Raw genomic sequence first — 19188 nt, 5'->3', positions numbered from 1 at the left:
CACACTCTCTCTCTCTCTCTCACACACACCCCCTCTCTTGCTCTCTCTATCTCTCTTTCACCTTGCACGACCACATCAGGTTTGGGGACGGTGGACAGTCTCCTGTTCAGAGGGTCGATCTCTCCGGGAGCCACCAGGCCCTGAACACATCACATGCAGAGGTGGAAAGTAACTCGTTAGAATTACAATAGTTACTGTAATAGAGTAGCTTTTTGTGTACTACATTTTTACATTGTTACATATTGAATTGCTTCAGTTACAAAGTAAAATAAATCCAAAGTTTCCCCAATTTGTCTATGAGCTGTCAAATCTATTGGCCGTAGCTAACTGCCAGTGTTGCCAAGGACAGTAGCTCAAAAAGTGGTCATCACACTTTTCAGGTGGACCCGGGAACGGTTCACTGTTCTGTGCCTGGGGACGGAACCAATGTTCACAAACAAACCGAACTTGGGGTCACTTTAGGGTCAAATGTGCTCAGAAACAGCCCCAAGTCCCTAATGTGAAACCACCCCAGAGAAAGGTTTCCAAACCAGCGACCATGTTTTTTTCTCTTTGAAATCCAAGGATTTCATCTAAACTGGAAAATCGATATACACAGTCTATTCTATTCTATTCTATTCTGGCTTACAGTAACACACCTCGGCCAACAGGTTGCCCAGGACGTAGAGCGACTGCGCCCACATCAGAGGACACTTCCCCTGAGCAACACGGTCCACTGAGTGAGGATACTCGTACTCCACATCCACCTGAGAGAGAGAGAGACAGGGAGAGAGATGGAGAGAGAGACGGGGGAGGGAGAGAGAGAGATGGAGAGAGAGATGGGGGAGGGAGAGAGAGACAGGGAGAGAGAGGGAGAGAGAGAGATGGAGAGAGAGAGATGGAGGGAGAGAGAGATGGGGGAGGGAGAGAGAGAGAGATGGAGGGAGAGTGAGGGAGAGAGGAATGGAAAGAGAGGCGTGAGAGATTCAAGATTCAAGATTCAAGATTCAAGATTTTTATTGTCACTCCATGGTACAAGTATCACGTGTGAAATTCTTGTGCTGTGGACTCCGTTTACAACATAGTACAAATGTAGGGCATATGAGTGCAAAAACAACAAGAGACACAACAAGCAATAAGGCAGTATAGTGATAAGACAAGTCAGAGACAGTGGCATATTCACTGCACATATGTGCACATGTCCTGTGCATACTTTAGCCGTGCTTAAACATTTTAAATTCGGCGTATTTGACATATAGGTGCAAATAGCATATTCCTTATTAAATATACAATTAAACTCAGCGTTTTAAATTTGGCGTATTTGACATACGGGTGCAAATAGCATATTCCTTATTAAACATACAGTTAAACATTAGACATACATAATGGTAGCAGCTACAGTACGGTACAGTACGGCTACTACACTATTTGTGTATGTTAAGATAGAGGGATAGCGAGGGAGGGGGGGAGAGAGAGGGGTGAGAGGGAGAGAGAGAGGGGTGAGAGAGAGATAGAGAGAGAGAGAGAAACAGACAACAATGAAAAGATGCATCAAAATTCAGTAAAACTAAAGGCACTTATACCAAAATGTCCAGCCCAGTAATAGCGCCTAAACCAGGGATGTCAGAGATACAGCCCGCGGGCCGGATCCGGCCCGCGGGCTGGTTTCATCCGGCCCGCGAGATGTTTTCAAGTCAAGTCAAGTCAAGTCAAGTCAAATTTTATTTATATAGCACCTTTCATACACAAAGGCAATTCAAGGTGCTTTACAAAAAAATAATCGAAAAAACAAGCAGCAAAGCAATGCACATATAAAAAACACATAAAAAACACAGCCGACAGTTTTAGTTAAAATATATACTCAAATTAACAAACATGAAACATTATTTCTGTTTTAAATAAGTTACAAGGCACTCTTCAGTATTATTATTACATGTACAGTCCATTTGTTGGAAATGTACAGGAAAAATCTTTTTAAAATTACAGGCCGAGAGAGGCAGTAGTTTAGTAGCAGTTAAAAGCAAGAGTAAACATAAAGGTCTTTAGCTTGGATTTAAAAATAGGCAGAGTAGGGGCAGATCTAATGTGTTCAGGGAGTTTGTTCCAATTATGAGAGGCATAGTGGGAGAACGCGGCTTCACCATGTTTAGATTTGGTCCTTGGGACAATTAGTAGACCAGTGCCTGAAGATCTCAGGGATCTGGATGGTTCATAGTGTAGAAGCATTTCAGAGATGTAGTGTGGGCCTGACCCGTTGAGAGATTTGTAAACTATTAGCAGAATTTTAAAGTCTATTCTAAGATTTACTGGCAGCCAATGCAGGGATTTGAGAACTGGTGTAATGTGTTCAGCTTTCTTGGTTCTTGTTAATGTGTTGGAATATTTAACACATTGACTGCCAGCCGTTTTTTTCTTGCTGTAGGTAGCTTCTGCCAAGCCGTTTTTTGAGGATTGTGGCTCATTTTACAAGAGCCGAGGATTATTTTCTGCTTGGAGTTTGTGAACATACAATATCTCAAAAGTACTAATAGAATGTGTACTTTCTCTGTCTAAAAGAGTTAGTTTGTAGAGTTAGTAGTTATGTAAGCATTAGCAGTTGAATACAGCATGGTTTTAGCGTCAGAAAAAATATTCAGAGATAAACGGCTTTTTGTGAAATTCATAGAACAGTCACTTTAACCATTCATTTTTGGCTCTCTCTCTCTCTCTCTCTCCCTCCCCCTCTCGCTCTCTCTCTCTCTCTCTCTCTCTCCCTTCCCCTCGCTCTCCCTCCCTCTCTCTCTCTCTCTCTCTCTCTCTCCCTCCCTCTCGCTCTCTCTCTCTCTCCCTCCCTCTCGGGAGGGAGACGCACTAGGTTTAATCCTAGTGAGAGGGGGAGAGGGAGAGAGAGAGAGAGAGAGAGAGAGGGAGGGAGGGAGAGAGAGCGAGCGAGAGAGAGAGAGAGAGGGAGAGAGCGAGAGGGAGAGTTGCTTCAACTCCTCCCTCCGTGGGCGTTCTTCTTGGCTGCAGCGGCCGTCACAGTCTCAGTGCTTTGCTGCTGTCCTGTGCCTGTCTGCACGGCCGCTGTTTGAGGAAGTCGGCATGGACTCGCTCGCTTCTTGGAGTTTTGGTTGAGAGAAGCTTTTGCGATTCTGGTCATATTTATGCTGCGTGTTTCAAAGTGTGTTCCAACTGTAATCTATTATGTAAATTTGCAATCCCGCATCGCCAGCAATCAGCGCGAAAAAGAAAGCGTTTTCCCCCATCCATTTTCATGAGAATGGCTGGGGTGAGAATGGCGTGACAAGTTAAAAAAATGCTTGCCTTCCTCTAGTCAGGAGAGCACTGTTGCCACTTAGTGGGTCGGTGGAATGGGTTGTAAACGTTCGGTGGCTCCAATAATTATATAAGAGATGTAAAAGGGTTAGATGCACATCCCACGGTCAAAAAAAAATAAATCATTTTTTTGACGACTCAACTCGTCGTTGGCAGTGAACAGCTGGATTGTGTTTGACGACTCAACTCGTTCTTGGCAATTAACGTGTTAAAAAAAAAAAAAAAAAAAAAAAATAATAATAATAATATTATTATTAAATTCGCACCACATTATCATGAACTACGTGTGGCTAATAAGCAAGCTAAGAGTTCATTCATAAGTTAATTAACCTGCACTACAAGGAAGTATGTCAGTAGGTCATCAGGTGTAAACAAAGCCGCCATGATGCCACGCTGGAATTTAATCGCGCATTCAGCTACCTACCAAAAAACCAAAGAATCAACAAGATCAGGTGCGGACTGCATAATCGGGCACGTCGGGCAAATGCCCGGTGGCCTGGCCTGGCCTGGCCTGGCCTGCAAAAAAAAAAAAAAAAAAAAATTGTGCCCGCAGTCAGGCCACTCACTGAACAGCAGGCCAGGCACCGCCTACTGGTTTACTAGTGGTTTTATTACTTTATTCAGGGTTAAAGTGGGTGCATCTCATTGTAAAATTGGACTTGGCCCAAATTGGGCTTCAAACGGCCCAAATTGGGCTTCAAACGGCCCAAATCGGGCTTCAAACGGCCCAAATCTGGCTTTAAATGACCCAAATTTGGCTTCAAACGGCCCAAATCTGGCTTCAAATGGCCCAAATTGAGCTTTAAACGGCTCAATTTTTTCGGACGCCGGCACGCGCGTCGGCCCGTATCGGCCTGGCCTGCTTGGTATCTAATGCCCGGCCTGAATTATGATCCCAGTCCGCCCCTGAACAAGATGCTGTCGAAAAAGAGAAAGGTTGACACGGAATGCAGGCAGTTTCAAGAGAAATGGAAAGAGCAGTATTTCTTTTGTGAAGTAAATGGGTAAATGAGTCGAATTGATTTTAGTAAAAAATAAAATCCGGCCCCCATGAGGTCTCAGTTGAACAAATCCGGCCCTCTACCTAATATGAGTCTGACACCCCTGGCCTAAACACTGGTATGGCCAGCCCTCCTTCAGACTAAACACTGGTAGGGCCAGCCCTCCTTCAGACTAAACACTGGTAGGGCCAGCCCTCCTTCAGACTAAACACTGGTAGGACCAGCCCTCCTTCAGACTAAACACTGGTAGGGCCAGCCCTCCTTCAGACTAAACACTGGTAGGGCCAGCCCTCCTTCAGACTAAACACTGGTAGGGCCAGACCTCCTTCAGACTTGGGTTTTTGCAAGTGAATTTTTGAAATTCTATTATTCTTATCATTCCAAAGAAAATTATGGAGTGACTTTTAGTGACTTTCCTGACACCGTACAAACAACTGACCGCATTAAAATGAAGTAAGGGACAGTCCGTTATTTATGAGAGGGGGGGTATGGTGCAGGGGCGACTTTGTTTTCGTTTTGTTCCTTCACCCTCCCCAGATCTATAAATATTTTTCCATGTCCCTCCCTGAGTGACTGGAGATAAATGCATGACCCTCCCTCCACCATAAATAACCACACTTTATCATATTGTTGGAAGATCTTTCCTGCTTCTGCCCCCAGACCATAGTCGAGAAGCACAGGGGAGGTTTCCTCTGTCCTCCAGGGCCGAAGTATAGTTTACTTTTAGCTTCGGGACCAACCATCCACAATACACATCAGACGGGAGACACAGCAGCACACCGGGACACACCTTTAGCCTTGAGACGTTGTTGCATTTATTACCGACTTCTTCCGTACAGTACAGTATTATTATTCTATGTGCTAACTTTGCTGTTAGACTTCTCCATTCGTTCATTCATTTACAGCCTCTTCCTTGACTTCTCAACGTTGACTGACGCACGCACACGCCCACTTGCTCTCTCTCGCTCCACCACTCACTCGCTACGTAAAATCACTAGCACCTCCCATTCTCTTAAATGGCTATGCACTAGGGGTGTCACGATACACTCAGTTCACGATACGATACGTATCACGATACTGGGTTCACGATAACGATACGATACGATACGATTTTAACAATATTTTTTTAAACTTGAATAATGACAATATATGACTGGAAAAGTAGTATTTTATTTGAAATGCATAAATACAAAACATGCTGTTGTGGGAAATTGTTATTACAATAACAACTAGAAAAAACATGAGATTGGAGATAAGGCTTATCTTGAAATAGAATGAGTTACACCGTCACTTAGATTTACTTTGAACTAAAAGGTTTCTCAGCAGTATAAATTCTCATTATGCATCTTCAGTTTTTCTTCAAACTCAAACAACAAGACTTTTCTTAGTCTATTTTTTATGCATCTTCAGTTTTTCCTGTCAAGTAAACAGTTTTGCCAGAAACTCAATTGAATGGTTTCTCTCCTGTATAACTTCTCATGTGTCTCTTCAGAGACTTGTTCAACTGAACTACTTTCCACACATTGAACTTCAACAAACAAAGACGTTTCTTTGTCTACTTTTGAAAAAAAAAAAAAAAAAAAAAAAATTCACGATATGAGATTTCATCTCAACGATACATATCGTGACGTTTTACTATCGCGAAATTTCGTGGGACGATATATTGTGACACCCCTACTATGCACGTTATTATCCTGATTCCATAACAATATTCACACCAAAGGTAGTATTGAAGAAAATATGACCTTTTCCGATGATTTGGCTACGTTTGATAGCGCCCTATGACATCGGGGGAGAGAGGGGGCGGGGGGCATATAACGTTTAGTACCCAGCCCAATAAGTGCCTCATCTCCTAGTTATAAAGCCTACAGTAGCCTAGCCAGGACCGGCGCGTGCCATTCTGCCGCTCTAGGCGAGAACAAATTATGCCGCCCCCAATTGGCAACACCATACCAGCATCAAAGTATGCATGACGCAATATGCAGGCATTTTGCACATCCATATAGCCTACCTACAAAAATAACGCGCCACAGGTCTGCACAGGTCTGCATAATAACTCCAATAACCACAGCAGTCATGATACAGCACAGCTATTTTCCAAATAATCACATTTTCAGACCCTCAAACTATGCAAATCTCTCTTATCTACCACTTTCTCATGTGCATAAAACACGGAATGTGCGCACGGCGGCGCAAGCACAGTAATAGGCCTATAAGACTCACAATGTATTTAGCCTATAGCCTATATCATCAGCAGATTCACAACTTAAACAAAGGCGAGTTGTTGTTACGAGCTGTTGGCAAATAAAGCTTGTTTACCTTTCAGAAGTGGACACCAGCGGGAGGTCTTTAAATAAATCCAATCATCCTCTATTAGGATTCTCTCTGCCAGTTCATTTTATATGGAGATTGTTGCCAGTCCATTAAGTCTGTCTTGTTTCATTGTAGGCTACTACTGCAGAGGTAGTTTCAACTTTGAGAAACTTCAGATATTGTATCTTGGAATTTTGGTCTCTCCAATGAATGGGCAGCAAAGTGCACACTGCACAGGGAAACAGATTGTTTTGGAACCCAGAAACAACGTTAGAAATATCGCGCTAATTTACTGATTACACTAATACTGGTACACACATATGAGCACATGGCCTAGGCTACCTTAACCTAAAGTTAATAACTCATAGTAAATGAGTCTACTTGTAGGCTATGTCATTTCATTTACTCCGTGTGCCTTTTCCTCAATCAAGCTGATGGAGAAGGCATGATGACCCGCCCTCCTCTGCCTCTGATTGGCTAGTAGTAGTGCTTGTTTAGGCATGAGGAGTGATGATTGGTTGGGTTAGGGTAAGAATATCAGGGTAAGCCAATCAGAGGCATAGTAGGGCGGGCGGTTCGTGCCGCGGACAGCGGGGAGAGAATGGATCTAGCAGGGAAGAGCATAGAGGCAGAGCGCTGGAGAATATTTGGAGAGCTGTAAGTGAAGGCGCACAATTTGCCGCCCCTCCAAGTGCCGCCCTAGGCGGTCGCCTATGTCGCCTATATGTACGAACCGGCCCTGAGTCTAGCCAACTGCATATGTGTCAACAATTCCAGCTCTGAAACAATATAAAGCGATGATAAACGTTTCCAGTCAATGCACCAAGCACCAAGCAAACAGCAGGACTGAGTGAGGGCCTGTACACAGTGCATAGGAGCAGCGGTTTACGTGAAAGGAAGGAATGGGAGATACCAAGTCCAGTCACCATACAGGTAAACCATAGATATAAATAGGGGAGTAAACACGAATTTTGGAATGAAAAAACGCATTTAAATATATACAAAATACAAAAAATTAATGTTGTATAACCCTCCCTAAAGCCAAAATAAAAAACACAAGTCCCTCCCCAGTACTCAAAAAAATATTTGATACCCCTCCCCCTTTCTGCACCATATCCCCCCTCTCATAAATAACGAACAGTCCCTAATGGTTTATGCTATTGAGTATTCTAAAATAAAAACGAAAAGAAAGTGATGTGAGGTTTGTTATTTCGCAAATGGTTGTTGCACTCGTTCTTCTTCGTCGATTGTAAGGGTTGCAAATGGTCGCAAGGTACCCACAGCGCTCCCCCAGTGGCATATCTGCTGTACTGCATTATTAACAGTGCACTGTGGAAAGAGGGAAAACCAAGAATGACGACTAGTCGACTACTAAGCACAGTGTCGACTAGTGGTTTTACTAGTCCAGTGGTTCTCAAATGGGGGTCCGCGGACCCCCAGGGGTCCGTGGCACTTTGCCAGGGGGTCCGTGAAAAGTTTGCAAGTAAATTTTTTTTATTTTTTTTTATTAAGAAATAAAATGCTACATGTTACTTATTCCTTCTCAAACTACTTCCTACATGGTGCTAGTCTATCAAAATATCTTGGCTGTCATTGATTGTGTTGCATAGTGGTTTTCTGTACTGTTGACAAATTGTGATATTGTAAGTCGCTTTGGACAAAACAAAAGTGTCTGCTAAATGACGTAATGTAAATGTAATGTAATAAAAAAAAAAAAAAATTTTTTTTTTTGCAAAATCTTCATAGTTCAACGAAAATAGTTTATGCTTTAAATCTAAAATGGTTCATGGATTACATTCTAATAACAAACCTATCAAATTAAAAGTCAAGCACGTTACCGTGGAAACAATTAAGCTTAGCCCAAAATCACAAATCAGAATGAGGGGGTCCCCGGTATATTTTCTATCTTGTAAGGGGTCCTTGGCTGAAAAACATTTGAGAACCTCTGTACTAGTCGACTAGTCGGTGAATGCCCTAACTGTTAGGGCCTAACATACATACATGTACATACTTTATCAGGAGGGACGCTGTAGAGTTCAGGAACCAATCGCATTCCGTCCTTTTTGATCATGATCTCGTCCAGAGCCTCCCTGTACTCCTGCACCTGGACGGGAAAGACAAAACATTTCTTCAGCTAAATGGGGTGTAGTAGAGGTAAAAGCACTCTCCTACCACCTGGGTTTTAATTCCCGGTAGCGGTACTTCTGGATCGGTCAGACGTTCCTACAGACACAATTGGCTGTGTCTGCAGGTGGAAAGCCAGTGGGGTATGAGTCCTGGTCGCTGCACTAGCGCCTCCTCTGGTCTGTTGGGGGAAGGGAACTGGGGGGAATAGCTTGATGATCCTCCCACGCGCTACATCCTTCCGGTGAAACATCTCGCTGTCAGGTGAAAAGAAGCGACTGGCGAGTGCACATGTATCAGAGGGAGCATGTGCTAGTCTACAACTCTCCCCAGATCAGCAGAGGCGGTGGCGCAACGACAGCAGGGGGAATTAGCCAAGTACAATTGGGCAGAAAATGGGAGAAAAACATATATTTTTTTCCAAGCAAAATGTAAAGGTCCAATATTCACGTCATTATCTTCTCCGCACCAACTGTCATGTGCTGCCTTCAAATGCTGCTGGGAATATTGTAATTAATGCTAGAACATGCGAACGACCGAATACAGTGATACTATGAAATCAATACAGCATAGTATCACAGTATTTTGCGTGGCAATATTATATCGATACACGGACGCCAAGTATCGATCTTTTAAAATGGCAATAATATTGTATTGTGTATTGTGACTGAAGTATCGTGGTATATCAAATGGTGGGGCCTTTGGTGAATCCCACCCCTATGTCCTATGAGTTTTCCTTTGGGGACATTTTAAAGAAGGTAACGATCACAATATATCACAAAACAGCTACACTCAAGTTCTGGGGGATAGAGAAAATCTCCCCCTCACAGAGAGGGGGAGACATTATCAACAAACTACTCAGAAGAGAGGCCTTCTGGATCTTCACCCTCAACACTGTTGAACCACAGGGACTAAATGAAGAACTGAGCCTCTCTTGTTTTTTGTAATGCTATGATGTTGAATTGTTGGTGTCTGATTACATTATTTCTCAATATTGTTGCTTTTTCTATATTATTGTGGACGGAGTGCTGCTTTAATACAGCATCACCACCACTTCTATGTGTTATGAGTGCTGTCATCATGTGATAGCCTTATTGATGCACCACCTCCCACTCCCTTGTAACCAATGAGAAATCATCCTCTGGAGTGGAGGCTTTTTTAACTGCTGTCATTCTGTCTTCACTGTTTGACTCTGAATAAGACACTGCTCGCGTCGAAACATTAGTTTTTGCACCTCATCAAATGTGTTTGCCAGTGATTTTGTGTGCTCCAGTCAATTCAACTGTTTCTAGTATCCTGCCCTCTTCTGAGAGCAGCGACCTCCCTTTAGCGCAAGAGATTCCTTCTACAATATCACAAAACATGTTCACCACAATATAGAAGGAATCTCTTGTGCTGCAGCCCCTCCACAAAGGGAGGTCGCTGCTCTCAGAAGAGGACAGGATCACAAAGGGAGGTCGCTGCTCTCAGAAGAGTCCAGGATACTGGAAACAGCTAAATTGACTGGAGCACACAACATCACTGGCAAACACATTTGATGAGGTGCAAAAACGAATGTTTCGATGCGAGCAGCATCTTCTTCAGAGACTCTGAAGAAGACGCATCGAAATGTTTTTTGCACCTCATCAAATGTGTTTGCCAGTGATGTTGTGTGCTCCAGTCAATTCAGCTGTTTCCATGTTCATGACAATACTCAGCATATTGCTTTTTTATTGCAATAATTTCTAATCGTCACTTAAGTGTTGTGATAATATCGTATTGTGGGGCCTCTGGTCATTCCCACCCCTAATGTTTTACAATTGTTTACAATAACTTTTAGGTGCCACTTTTACCCAACAAACCTTGATATGGATCTTAATCAATTTCTTTTTGTTTCAGGGTCCATTTTGTTATTTCTCACTAAAAAGCAGTTGAAGACACGGGTTGAATGTATGACTGTAAAACTCAGAATTACGAGCTGATGAGGAGGACCTGAAGGCAGCAGCTCCGTTTGTGAAGCCAATGTGGAAGTAAGGTAAACCTGCATTATTTTGAATGTCTGCAGGGGGTACTCCACTGGCTGCAAAAGAAGTCAGATTACAGGGAAGTGAATTGGAAAATGAGCCTACTTCTAACTTGATTTATGACCTAAACACTTTCTTAATTACTTTACAATGTGTCTCATTTTCAAATCTTCTTCAATACAGCAGGATGTTCATTTAGTCAATTAACATTTAGAGTCAAATAGAGTAGACAATAAACCGTTTTGGGGGGTGATTGACAGGTCGCCTGTCCAGTGATTGCGCAGCTCGGCGATCATGGACCAATAGTAGGCAGCATTGCGGCTCTCCTCATCCAAATTCACATCACTTCTGGCTCCAAATAACCAAGATGGCGATGTTGAAAATGCCAAACTTGAGTACAAAAACGAATGGGTGACCTCATGGTAGTTACATCCATGCAGTATTTATACAGTACGGGCTATGAGGGCGACCAAGGAAAATCTAGGAGATAATGAGGTGAATATTGGACTTTTGGACCCACAGAGCAGTTTGGACTGGATGGTCAGTTTTTAACCTAAACCAAATCACTGCAGTTGTTCTGGAGAAGGCTGAGCTGCTAAACGCACCGTGTGTTATGTGACATAGACCCTTTTCACAGCAGCCACTTTGTGTCTCAAAGCAGGGCAAACACAGTTGTAACCAATAACATCAATGATGGTTTCCTACTTCCATTCCATTTAGGTGTTCCAGTGGCAGGGCACTCATTAATGCTGTTGGTTACACCTGTGTTAACCCTGCTTTAAGACACAAAATGGACACTGTGAAAAGGGTCTATTTTGTGAGGTGAGTACCTGCTGCGGGCTGCCGGTGAAGATGCCGTCCAGGATGAGGTAGGTCCAGAAGAGAGGCCACTCACACTCAATGTTCTCAAACAGCTTCAGCTCCGAAGACTCATAGTACAGACGACTGGGGTCCTGCACACACACACACACACACACACACACACACACACACACACACACACACACACACACACACACACACACACACACACACACACACACACACACACACACACACACACACACACACAATCAGTTAGTCTAGTCTACATAATGAACTATATTCTGTCCTGTCCTGTCCTGTTCAATTTTCAAACTGGCAGATGGAAGAAAATAAAGGATTAAACTTTTAGGCTTATGTTTACTCACCAATTTGGCTCTCTTCCAAATACGTCCGTTCATGAAATTATTAAATAGCACGGGGACATTTAATGGTTTGTGTGTGCTCGCTTAGCACGTCATTAACGCCCCCACCCGCCTGCCCCATCCACGGCACCGGAGCATAAGCTGCCACCTGCTAAACTAGAGCCGCTTTGCCAGTGATGTGGATCCTGGACGAGGTCTGGGGTGGATATGATCCGCAGTCATGGGAGTGCCCTCAAAACAGAGAACCGTTTCTCTGATCGATGTCAAAATTGTGGAGTGTGCATAGGGACCTGACGGAGTGCAGTGCTGAAATGCGTGAAATTCGGCATAGCGCCACCTATTGGCAAACACAAAAAGCGCTTTATGAGAATCAGAATCAGAATCACTTTTATTGCTACAATATGCAAGATTATATACGAGGAATTTGTCTTAGTGTCAGTATGCAGCGTAGCGGTCATGCCAATATTCAGAGATAAAGAAATAGGAAAAACAACAAAAACACAATTAGAACGTTGCAGTCCAATATATATAGAATATATACACGAGTGGAGGAGTGTTCAATAGGCATAACATATGAATTTACATGGATTTACAGTTCAAGTTAAATAGGCATTAAATAGGCAGTGAATTTACATGAATTGAGTTTATCTCGTCAACAGTTTGTCAGATCGACTTCAACCTGGGGGAGTACGATTAGGCGGACGTGACAGTGTTCAGTGCCGAATTCCGTGCAATTTGGCATCGCGCCACGATACCTCACACACACAGCACAATTCCAAGCCGGAGTCCTAGAAAACTAGATTTGAAGGTCGCGTAGCGGCCTGCTAATCTAGTATCTTTATATCTTTGAAACTTTTTATATCTTTTATATCTTATATTTGTTTATATCTTGTATATTTCTTCTAATTTATCATGTTCCTATGTACGTTGCACCAACCACACCAAGTCCTTTTCCTTGTATGTACAAACATACCGTGGCGAAATAAAGAATTATATTCTATTCTATTCTATTCTATTCACAGTTCAGTTCACCATACCTCCATTGGTGTCTTGTGTCCATCCCTCAGGAAACGACAGCATCCATACCTCCCCTAGACAGACAGAAAGAAAGACAGACAGACCGTTGGACGGACAGACAGACAGACAGAGACAGAAAATTATTTGAACAATTAGAAATTTCATGGTTAACAGTTAATCAATAAAATAAATTCAATGAATAGCTCTGATGTTTGGAACCTCTTACGATGACAGTCTAGGGTTGAACCGTAGCATAAAGTATGACACAGGGAACCAGGTTAGAATGCAAAAAGAAGTGTGATTTATTGTCACAGGGTAGAAAATATTGACAACAGTGATGCTGGTACTCGGCTAGCAGCTAGCACAGGAGGACTAGAAACAAAAGAAGCTAACACTGAACCAACTGAAGTAAACCAAAAGACAATACTAAACCTAACTCCCTAACATAAATAATAATAATAATAATAATAATACTACTACATACAATTTATATAGTGCTTTTCAAGAACTCAAAGCACTTTACAACATAATAAACAGGAAAGAACGATTAATGAAAGAAAAAGAGACAGTTCAATGTTGCTGCCTCGTAGTGAGTGAGCTATTACAGTGTAACATGGTGACTGAGCCTAAGCCCAGTAGCTTAGCATTAGTACACTAGTGCAGGCCCGGCTCCAGGATGAAGTGACTAAGGGGACAGTTACAAATTGTGAGGGGGCAATTTGAAAATGGCTGTGCCAGTTTTTCCCTCGTCACAATTGAGCCTGTTTGGAGCATTATTGCACCACCTTCCTCACAGAAAAAATACAACAGAGGGGGCAAAGCCCCAAATAGACAAATAGAGTTTGCAAACACTAAGCGTGCATGAGAGATGAGAGGTGACAGTAGCACTGCACTAAGCATACATGAGAGATGAGAGGTGACAGTAGCACTGCACTAAGCGTACATGAGAGATGAGAGGTGACAGTAGCACTGCACTAAGTGTACATGAGAGATGAGAGGTGACAGTAGCACTGCACTAAGTGTACATGAGAGATGAGAGGTGACAGTAGCACTGCACTAAGCGTGCATGAGCGATGAGAGGTGACAGTAGCACTGCACTAAGCGTACATGAGAGATGAGAGGTGACAGTAGCACTGCACTAAGCGTGCATGAGAGATGAGAGGTGACAGTAGCACTGCACTAAGCGTACATGAGAGATGAGAGGTGACAGTAGCACTGCACTAAGCGTGCATGAGAGATGAGAGGTGACAGTAGCACTGCGCAGCTACCAGCCGCCTCTGTTGCCATCTTGAGACTGCGGATGTTATGAAGGGGCTCGCCACCGGAGCAGCTAACCAGCGACGTAGCACTCATCCTCCAGGAGCTGACCAATCAGCTCTTTTTTATGCTTACCAATGATGAAGTAGATTGGTAGGTCCCTTCTCAGCACAATCCATGCTGTTCCTAATACTAGCTCTAGACAGTTAGCCACAAAGACCCATTTCACAGCAACCGTGTTGAGGTGGTAAAGCAGGTGTAACCAATAGGCTACGATTAATGATGGTTCCATTCCATTTAGGTGTTCAGTGCCAGGGCCCTTATTACTGTTATTGCTTACACTTGCTTTACTTCCTGCTGTACCACCTCACGGTAAATTCCATGATTGGAATTTGGAAACCCTCATTAGTGTTTTGCTTGCACCTGTGTTTATTCTGCCTTTTCAACACAAAATGGCCCCCGTGAAAACGGTCTATTCTGAGGTAGCATGAGAAATTTGCTGTGATTTCACCCGGCAAATTTCGCCCGGCAAAAGGCAATCCTACCATGCCGTACCATGGGCAGGGAGGATGCCTCAAGGAGGCCTGTGCGCTGCACGTCATACACCTGCGACGAGCACCTCGCTCTAGCCTGAAGGACCCCAGGCCGCGCCGATGTTTACGCAGATTTTCAGGAGGCTGATCCGTAGCGTTTGTGGATTTCTCCCTCACGAGAGAGCCAGGCTGGGGTGCTAAAACCCATCCCGTACCGGATGCCGTCTCTCCGACCGTCAACTGTCTCTCCAGCTTGTCACCAAACTATACTTGGTTGTCACCTAGTCTATTCCCAAGTGTCACTGGCCAGGGGGAGCCAGGGGTTTCGTCATCAGTGATGTTAACAAGCACATAACACACAACAATATACTACATCTACCCACAACATAGGTTACATGCAATATACAGTACATACTACACATTTGACTAGATTAATCAGAATCAGAAACAGCTTTATTGTATTGTATTGTATTGTATTGTATTGTATTGTATTGTATGTACACATACAAGGAAAGTGGCTCCGGTTCGCTTAACTCTCAATGTACTCTCACACAAAAGAAAAGAAAAGAAAAAGTAGGCTCAGCCTAAAACAAACAAGAATCACAAAGGATAATTTAAACATTATAGTAGAGCGGATAAGCACAATAATCGTGCACTTTTTGAGAAAAAACGTGAAATTTCACACATAGTTAGGGAATACCATAAGGTTTATTTGCCTGAACGAGGGAAGTCAGATTCGACCAAAATTACAAGATGGCCGCCATTTCCCCATTTTCCTCCAATGTACAAATGTGCTTATAAAAAGTGTGCACCTTTTCAGAGAAGCATGACATTTCTCACATCGTGAGTGAATACCATACCATTTATTGTCAGATGTGGACGGAAGGCGGATTTGGCCTCAAATCCAAGATGGCTGACATTCTTAACTCATTGAGTGCCAAGGACGAGTATGTTCGTCAATTGGTTTAGTAACGTAGAGTGCCAAGGACGAGTATGTTCGTCAATTGCGTTTTTTGACGGTGGGACGTGGATCAAAGCCAGATCCATCTCCTGTAAAATTTTGGGGCATGTTGAATGTGTATAACCTATTTTACCGACCCATTAGGTGGCGACAGTGCTCTCCAGATTAGAGAAAGGTCCGGGATGACCCCCGGAAAACAGCAGGAAAAAGCCCCGTGATGAAAAAGAAACCGCTCATGCTGCAGCCAGAGCCATATAGATTGCTCTGGCTGCAATCTGACGTTGGCTGCGAACAGCAGTCAATCCGCGCCCACAACTCAGCCCCTCTGTCTCTGCTGTATAGTTTCTCCACACGATTAGCCGCCAGAAAGGCAGCACCCAACGCAGAAGGGCCAAACCTTTCCCTGCAGTCCGGTTTGGCATTTCCGTGTCGCGCTGGGAACCGCCGCACAAAAACGGAGCGCTCCGAAAATAGACTGGGTGCGTGAGGCTGTGTGTTAGTGTGGGGAGGAGTTTGCAGCTGAGGGGGGGAGAGGGGGGTGGGGCACGCAGTGCACCACACAACTACACCACGTCACTACATCAGAAAATATTAGCTTCAGACTCAGTGAATGTGCTTGAAATGCTGCATTTCACAAAAGGCGGAATAACTCAGCTTCTAATTTGAAATGTGTCTTTTTGCTCAAAACAGCCTATCTTCTCCGGCTCATAACTAAAGAACGGAAAATGGTATCAATAAACTTTTTTTTGCAGATGATAGAAGAGAGTCTCATCGTTCTTTGTGCGTGTTCGGTGTTTACATAGTAATATCACACAATATTCTGTGGGCCTCGAGAAATCACTGAAAAACGCTCTGAAACTCTGGCACTGGGAGCGTCCGTTCTCCAAAAGTGGCTGGCACTCAATGAGTTAAGTGTGTGAGCATACCGTGTAACATGACGTGTTTTGATTTATGTTTTTATGTATTATTCCTTATTGTATATGTATTTTATGTTATTGTATGTGATGTGGCACTATAGGTACAGTAATGCTGTTCCTGTTTGAATGTACTTTTTGTTTTAGCAGTTTTTACCATCTTACTGCCCAGGGACTACGATTGAAAATTAGCCAAGCTGGCTAAACTGGCGCAATTACAGAAATGTGTATTAATGTGCACTGTCCCTGTAATTTTAAACTCAATAAATAAATAAATAAATTCCCTCGGGTCTAATGTACAAATGTGCTTATAACACGTGTGCACTGCCAAGTCGGTACACTGGCAGTGTGCCGACCTCCCTCGCTGCTCGACGGCTCCCGTCGTTCTCCAGCACCCTCTCATACATTCTTGGCTGCTGAGGTTATAAATTGGACGACTCTTGCTCACAGTCCAGCCAATCAAGTCTGAACCTGCGACCACAACATGGACCAGCCCGAGCCACTTCCAGACCACAAGAGGACGGAAGACCTGGACCAGAGCCCATTGGGAGATGACTGCACTTCCAGACGACCTCAAGGAACACACTGCTGCAGACGTAGTAAATAGGTTTAGGGTTCCTTGGTACGTAGTAAATAGGTTTAGGATTCATTGGTACGTAGTAAATAGGTTTAGGATTCATTGGTACGTAGTAAATAGGTTTAGGATTCAATGGTACGTAGTAGGGGTGTCACGATACACTCAGTTCACGATACGATACACGATATTGGGTTCACGATAACAATACAATACGATATTTTAACAATATTTTTTTGCAATCGATTTGTAAGTTGAGGGGGCATCCTCCATGCTAATTTGAGTAATTTCACCATTTTCATCCTCCATGTCTGTAACGTCCCTCGTCTGTTCAAACAAAGCAAAGAAAAGGAGAGTGAACATGTAATCAGATGCAGATCAGTACCACCATGTTCAGCTTCTTTTTCTCACGATATGAGATTTAATCTCAACGATACATATTGTCACGTTTTGATATCGCGATATATTGTGGGACGATATATTGTGACATCCCTAGTACGTAGTAAATAGGTTTAGGGTTCATTGGTACATAGGTTTAGGGTTCATTGGTATGTAGTAAATAGGTTTAGGGTTCATTGGTAGGTAGTAAATAGGTTTAGGGTTCATTGGTACATAGTAAATAGGTTTAGGGTTCATTGGTACACTACGTAGTAAATAGGTTTAGTGTTCAATCCCTTTAAGTGTAAAAGTTAATGATCATAGTAATCATGATCATGTGTTATCACTGCTGACCTGCAACTTGGAGATTATTTCTTCTTTGGTGGTGTTGACGACGTCCAGGTCCTCCACAGCGAAGGCGGGGTAAGAGATGATTGACAGGATGCCCGCATCAACTTCCTTAGAGGTCGACGCCCGCGGCAACATGGAGGTGAGGATGGACTGAAGGGATGGAGGAAGGAAGGGAGGAAGGAAGTGTGAGTGTGTGTGTGTGTTTCGTGTGTGTGATAGAATAGACAGTGAGTGTGTGTAGTGTAGTGTGAGTTGTTCAGTGTTGAGCAGTAACTTTGTTACAGTAACTTAGTTACTGTAATTTCATTACTTTCTGCAGTAACTAGTAATGTAAGGGATGACAATTTCCAAAAAGTAATTATTACAGTTACTACTCCAAGTTACTGCATTACTTTCTCCAGTGCACGGGGCTATAACAAGGTGTGGATATACTGTAGGTCTTGCTATGTGAGACTACTGCACTGCCAGAACACATTTTTTTTTTTGTTCTATTCACGAGTTTCCTGGTGAGACAGTGGGCGCTTCCATGACACCCTCGCTCCCTGTTTCCAGCTGCAGGTTGCCTGTTTCCGCCCAGGTCCGTTCATAGCGAAAGAGACTTAAATAATCATAATAATTGTTGTGACTTTGTTCCTACCTATGCCTTGTAATGGAGCCCCCCTGCACAATAATTTCACACGTGCATAATTGTACAACGGAGTGACAATATCTTGAATCTTGGAAGAGAGAGACCGCTAAAGCTCCGTTCAATGACCAAATATAAGAGTTCCGGTTTGGACTAAATAAGGCTAAAATAAGCCCATACAGTAGCAGTGAATTGACATTCACCTCGTTTTTGTAAAATATCACCGCTATGCAACCACACAACGTTACTATTTTTAGCCATTTCGGATAAAATAAGCCAAACGTTCCCACTCTTTGACAGCGGCGCGCACATCCTTGCTAGCAAACATTTTTTAAACAGGAAGTCGACAACCGGCTACCGATGAGAATCATGGGAAACGTACGTCCAGGAAAAAGGTGAATAGGCCAATAAATGAAAAGTATGCAGTTTGGCTGATTGTTGACTCCTGTAAGGTGGATTCAGTTCAAAAAGGAGCTGGCTAAACAGGGTGTCACTTTAGAGAAGTGGGGGTAACTACAGTATAATGTAGTAAAGTAACGAGTAACGTAACAAATTACTTAAAGGGGGACTTACCCCCCCAGATATGTAACAAAACGGCATGCTGCTTGATTTGAAAAAACCTATGGGAAAAACCAAGAAATAACGTCTCCTCTTGT

General features: G+C 43.2%; 1 protein-coding gene across 1 annotated transcript in view; it reads right to left on the bottom strand.

Moving 5' to 3' along the window:
* LOC310787853 (phosphorylase b kinase regulatory subunit alpha, skeletal muscle isoform-like) overlaps positions 1–19188 on the bottom strand; it is a gene marked incomplete at both ends in the record, with an annotated part of 71473 nt that overhangs the window by 39822 nt on the left and 12463 nt on the right. Inside the window, 6 exons of the mRNA XM_083649316.1 lie at positions 62–140; positions 639–746; positions 8620–8712; positions 11566–11688; positions 12960–13013; positions 17911–18057. Of these exons, the coding sequence (XP_083505442.1) occupies positions 62–140; positions 639–746; positions 8620–8712; positions 11566–11688; positions 12960–13013; positions 17911–18057 (604 nt within the window). The remainder of the gene's footprint in view (positions 1–61; positions 141–638; positions 747–8619; positions 8713–11565; positions 11689–12959; positions 13014–17910; positions 18058–19188) is intronic.

The sequence above is a fragment of the Poromitra crassiceps genome (genome assembly GCF_964638095.1).
Source record: "Poromitra crassiceps genome assembly, chromosome: 13".
NCBI classification, from domain to species: Eukaryota; Metazoa; Chordata; class Actinopteri; order Beryciformes; family Melamphaidae; genus Poromitra; species Poromitra crassiceps.
The sequence above is the reverse complement of the archived record's forward strand: the minus strand, read 5'-3'. Positions and strand labels throughout refer to the sequence as shown.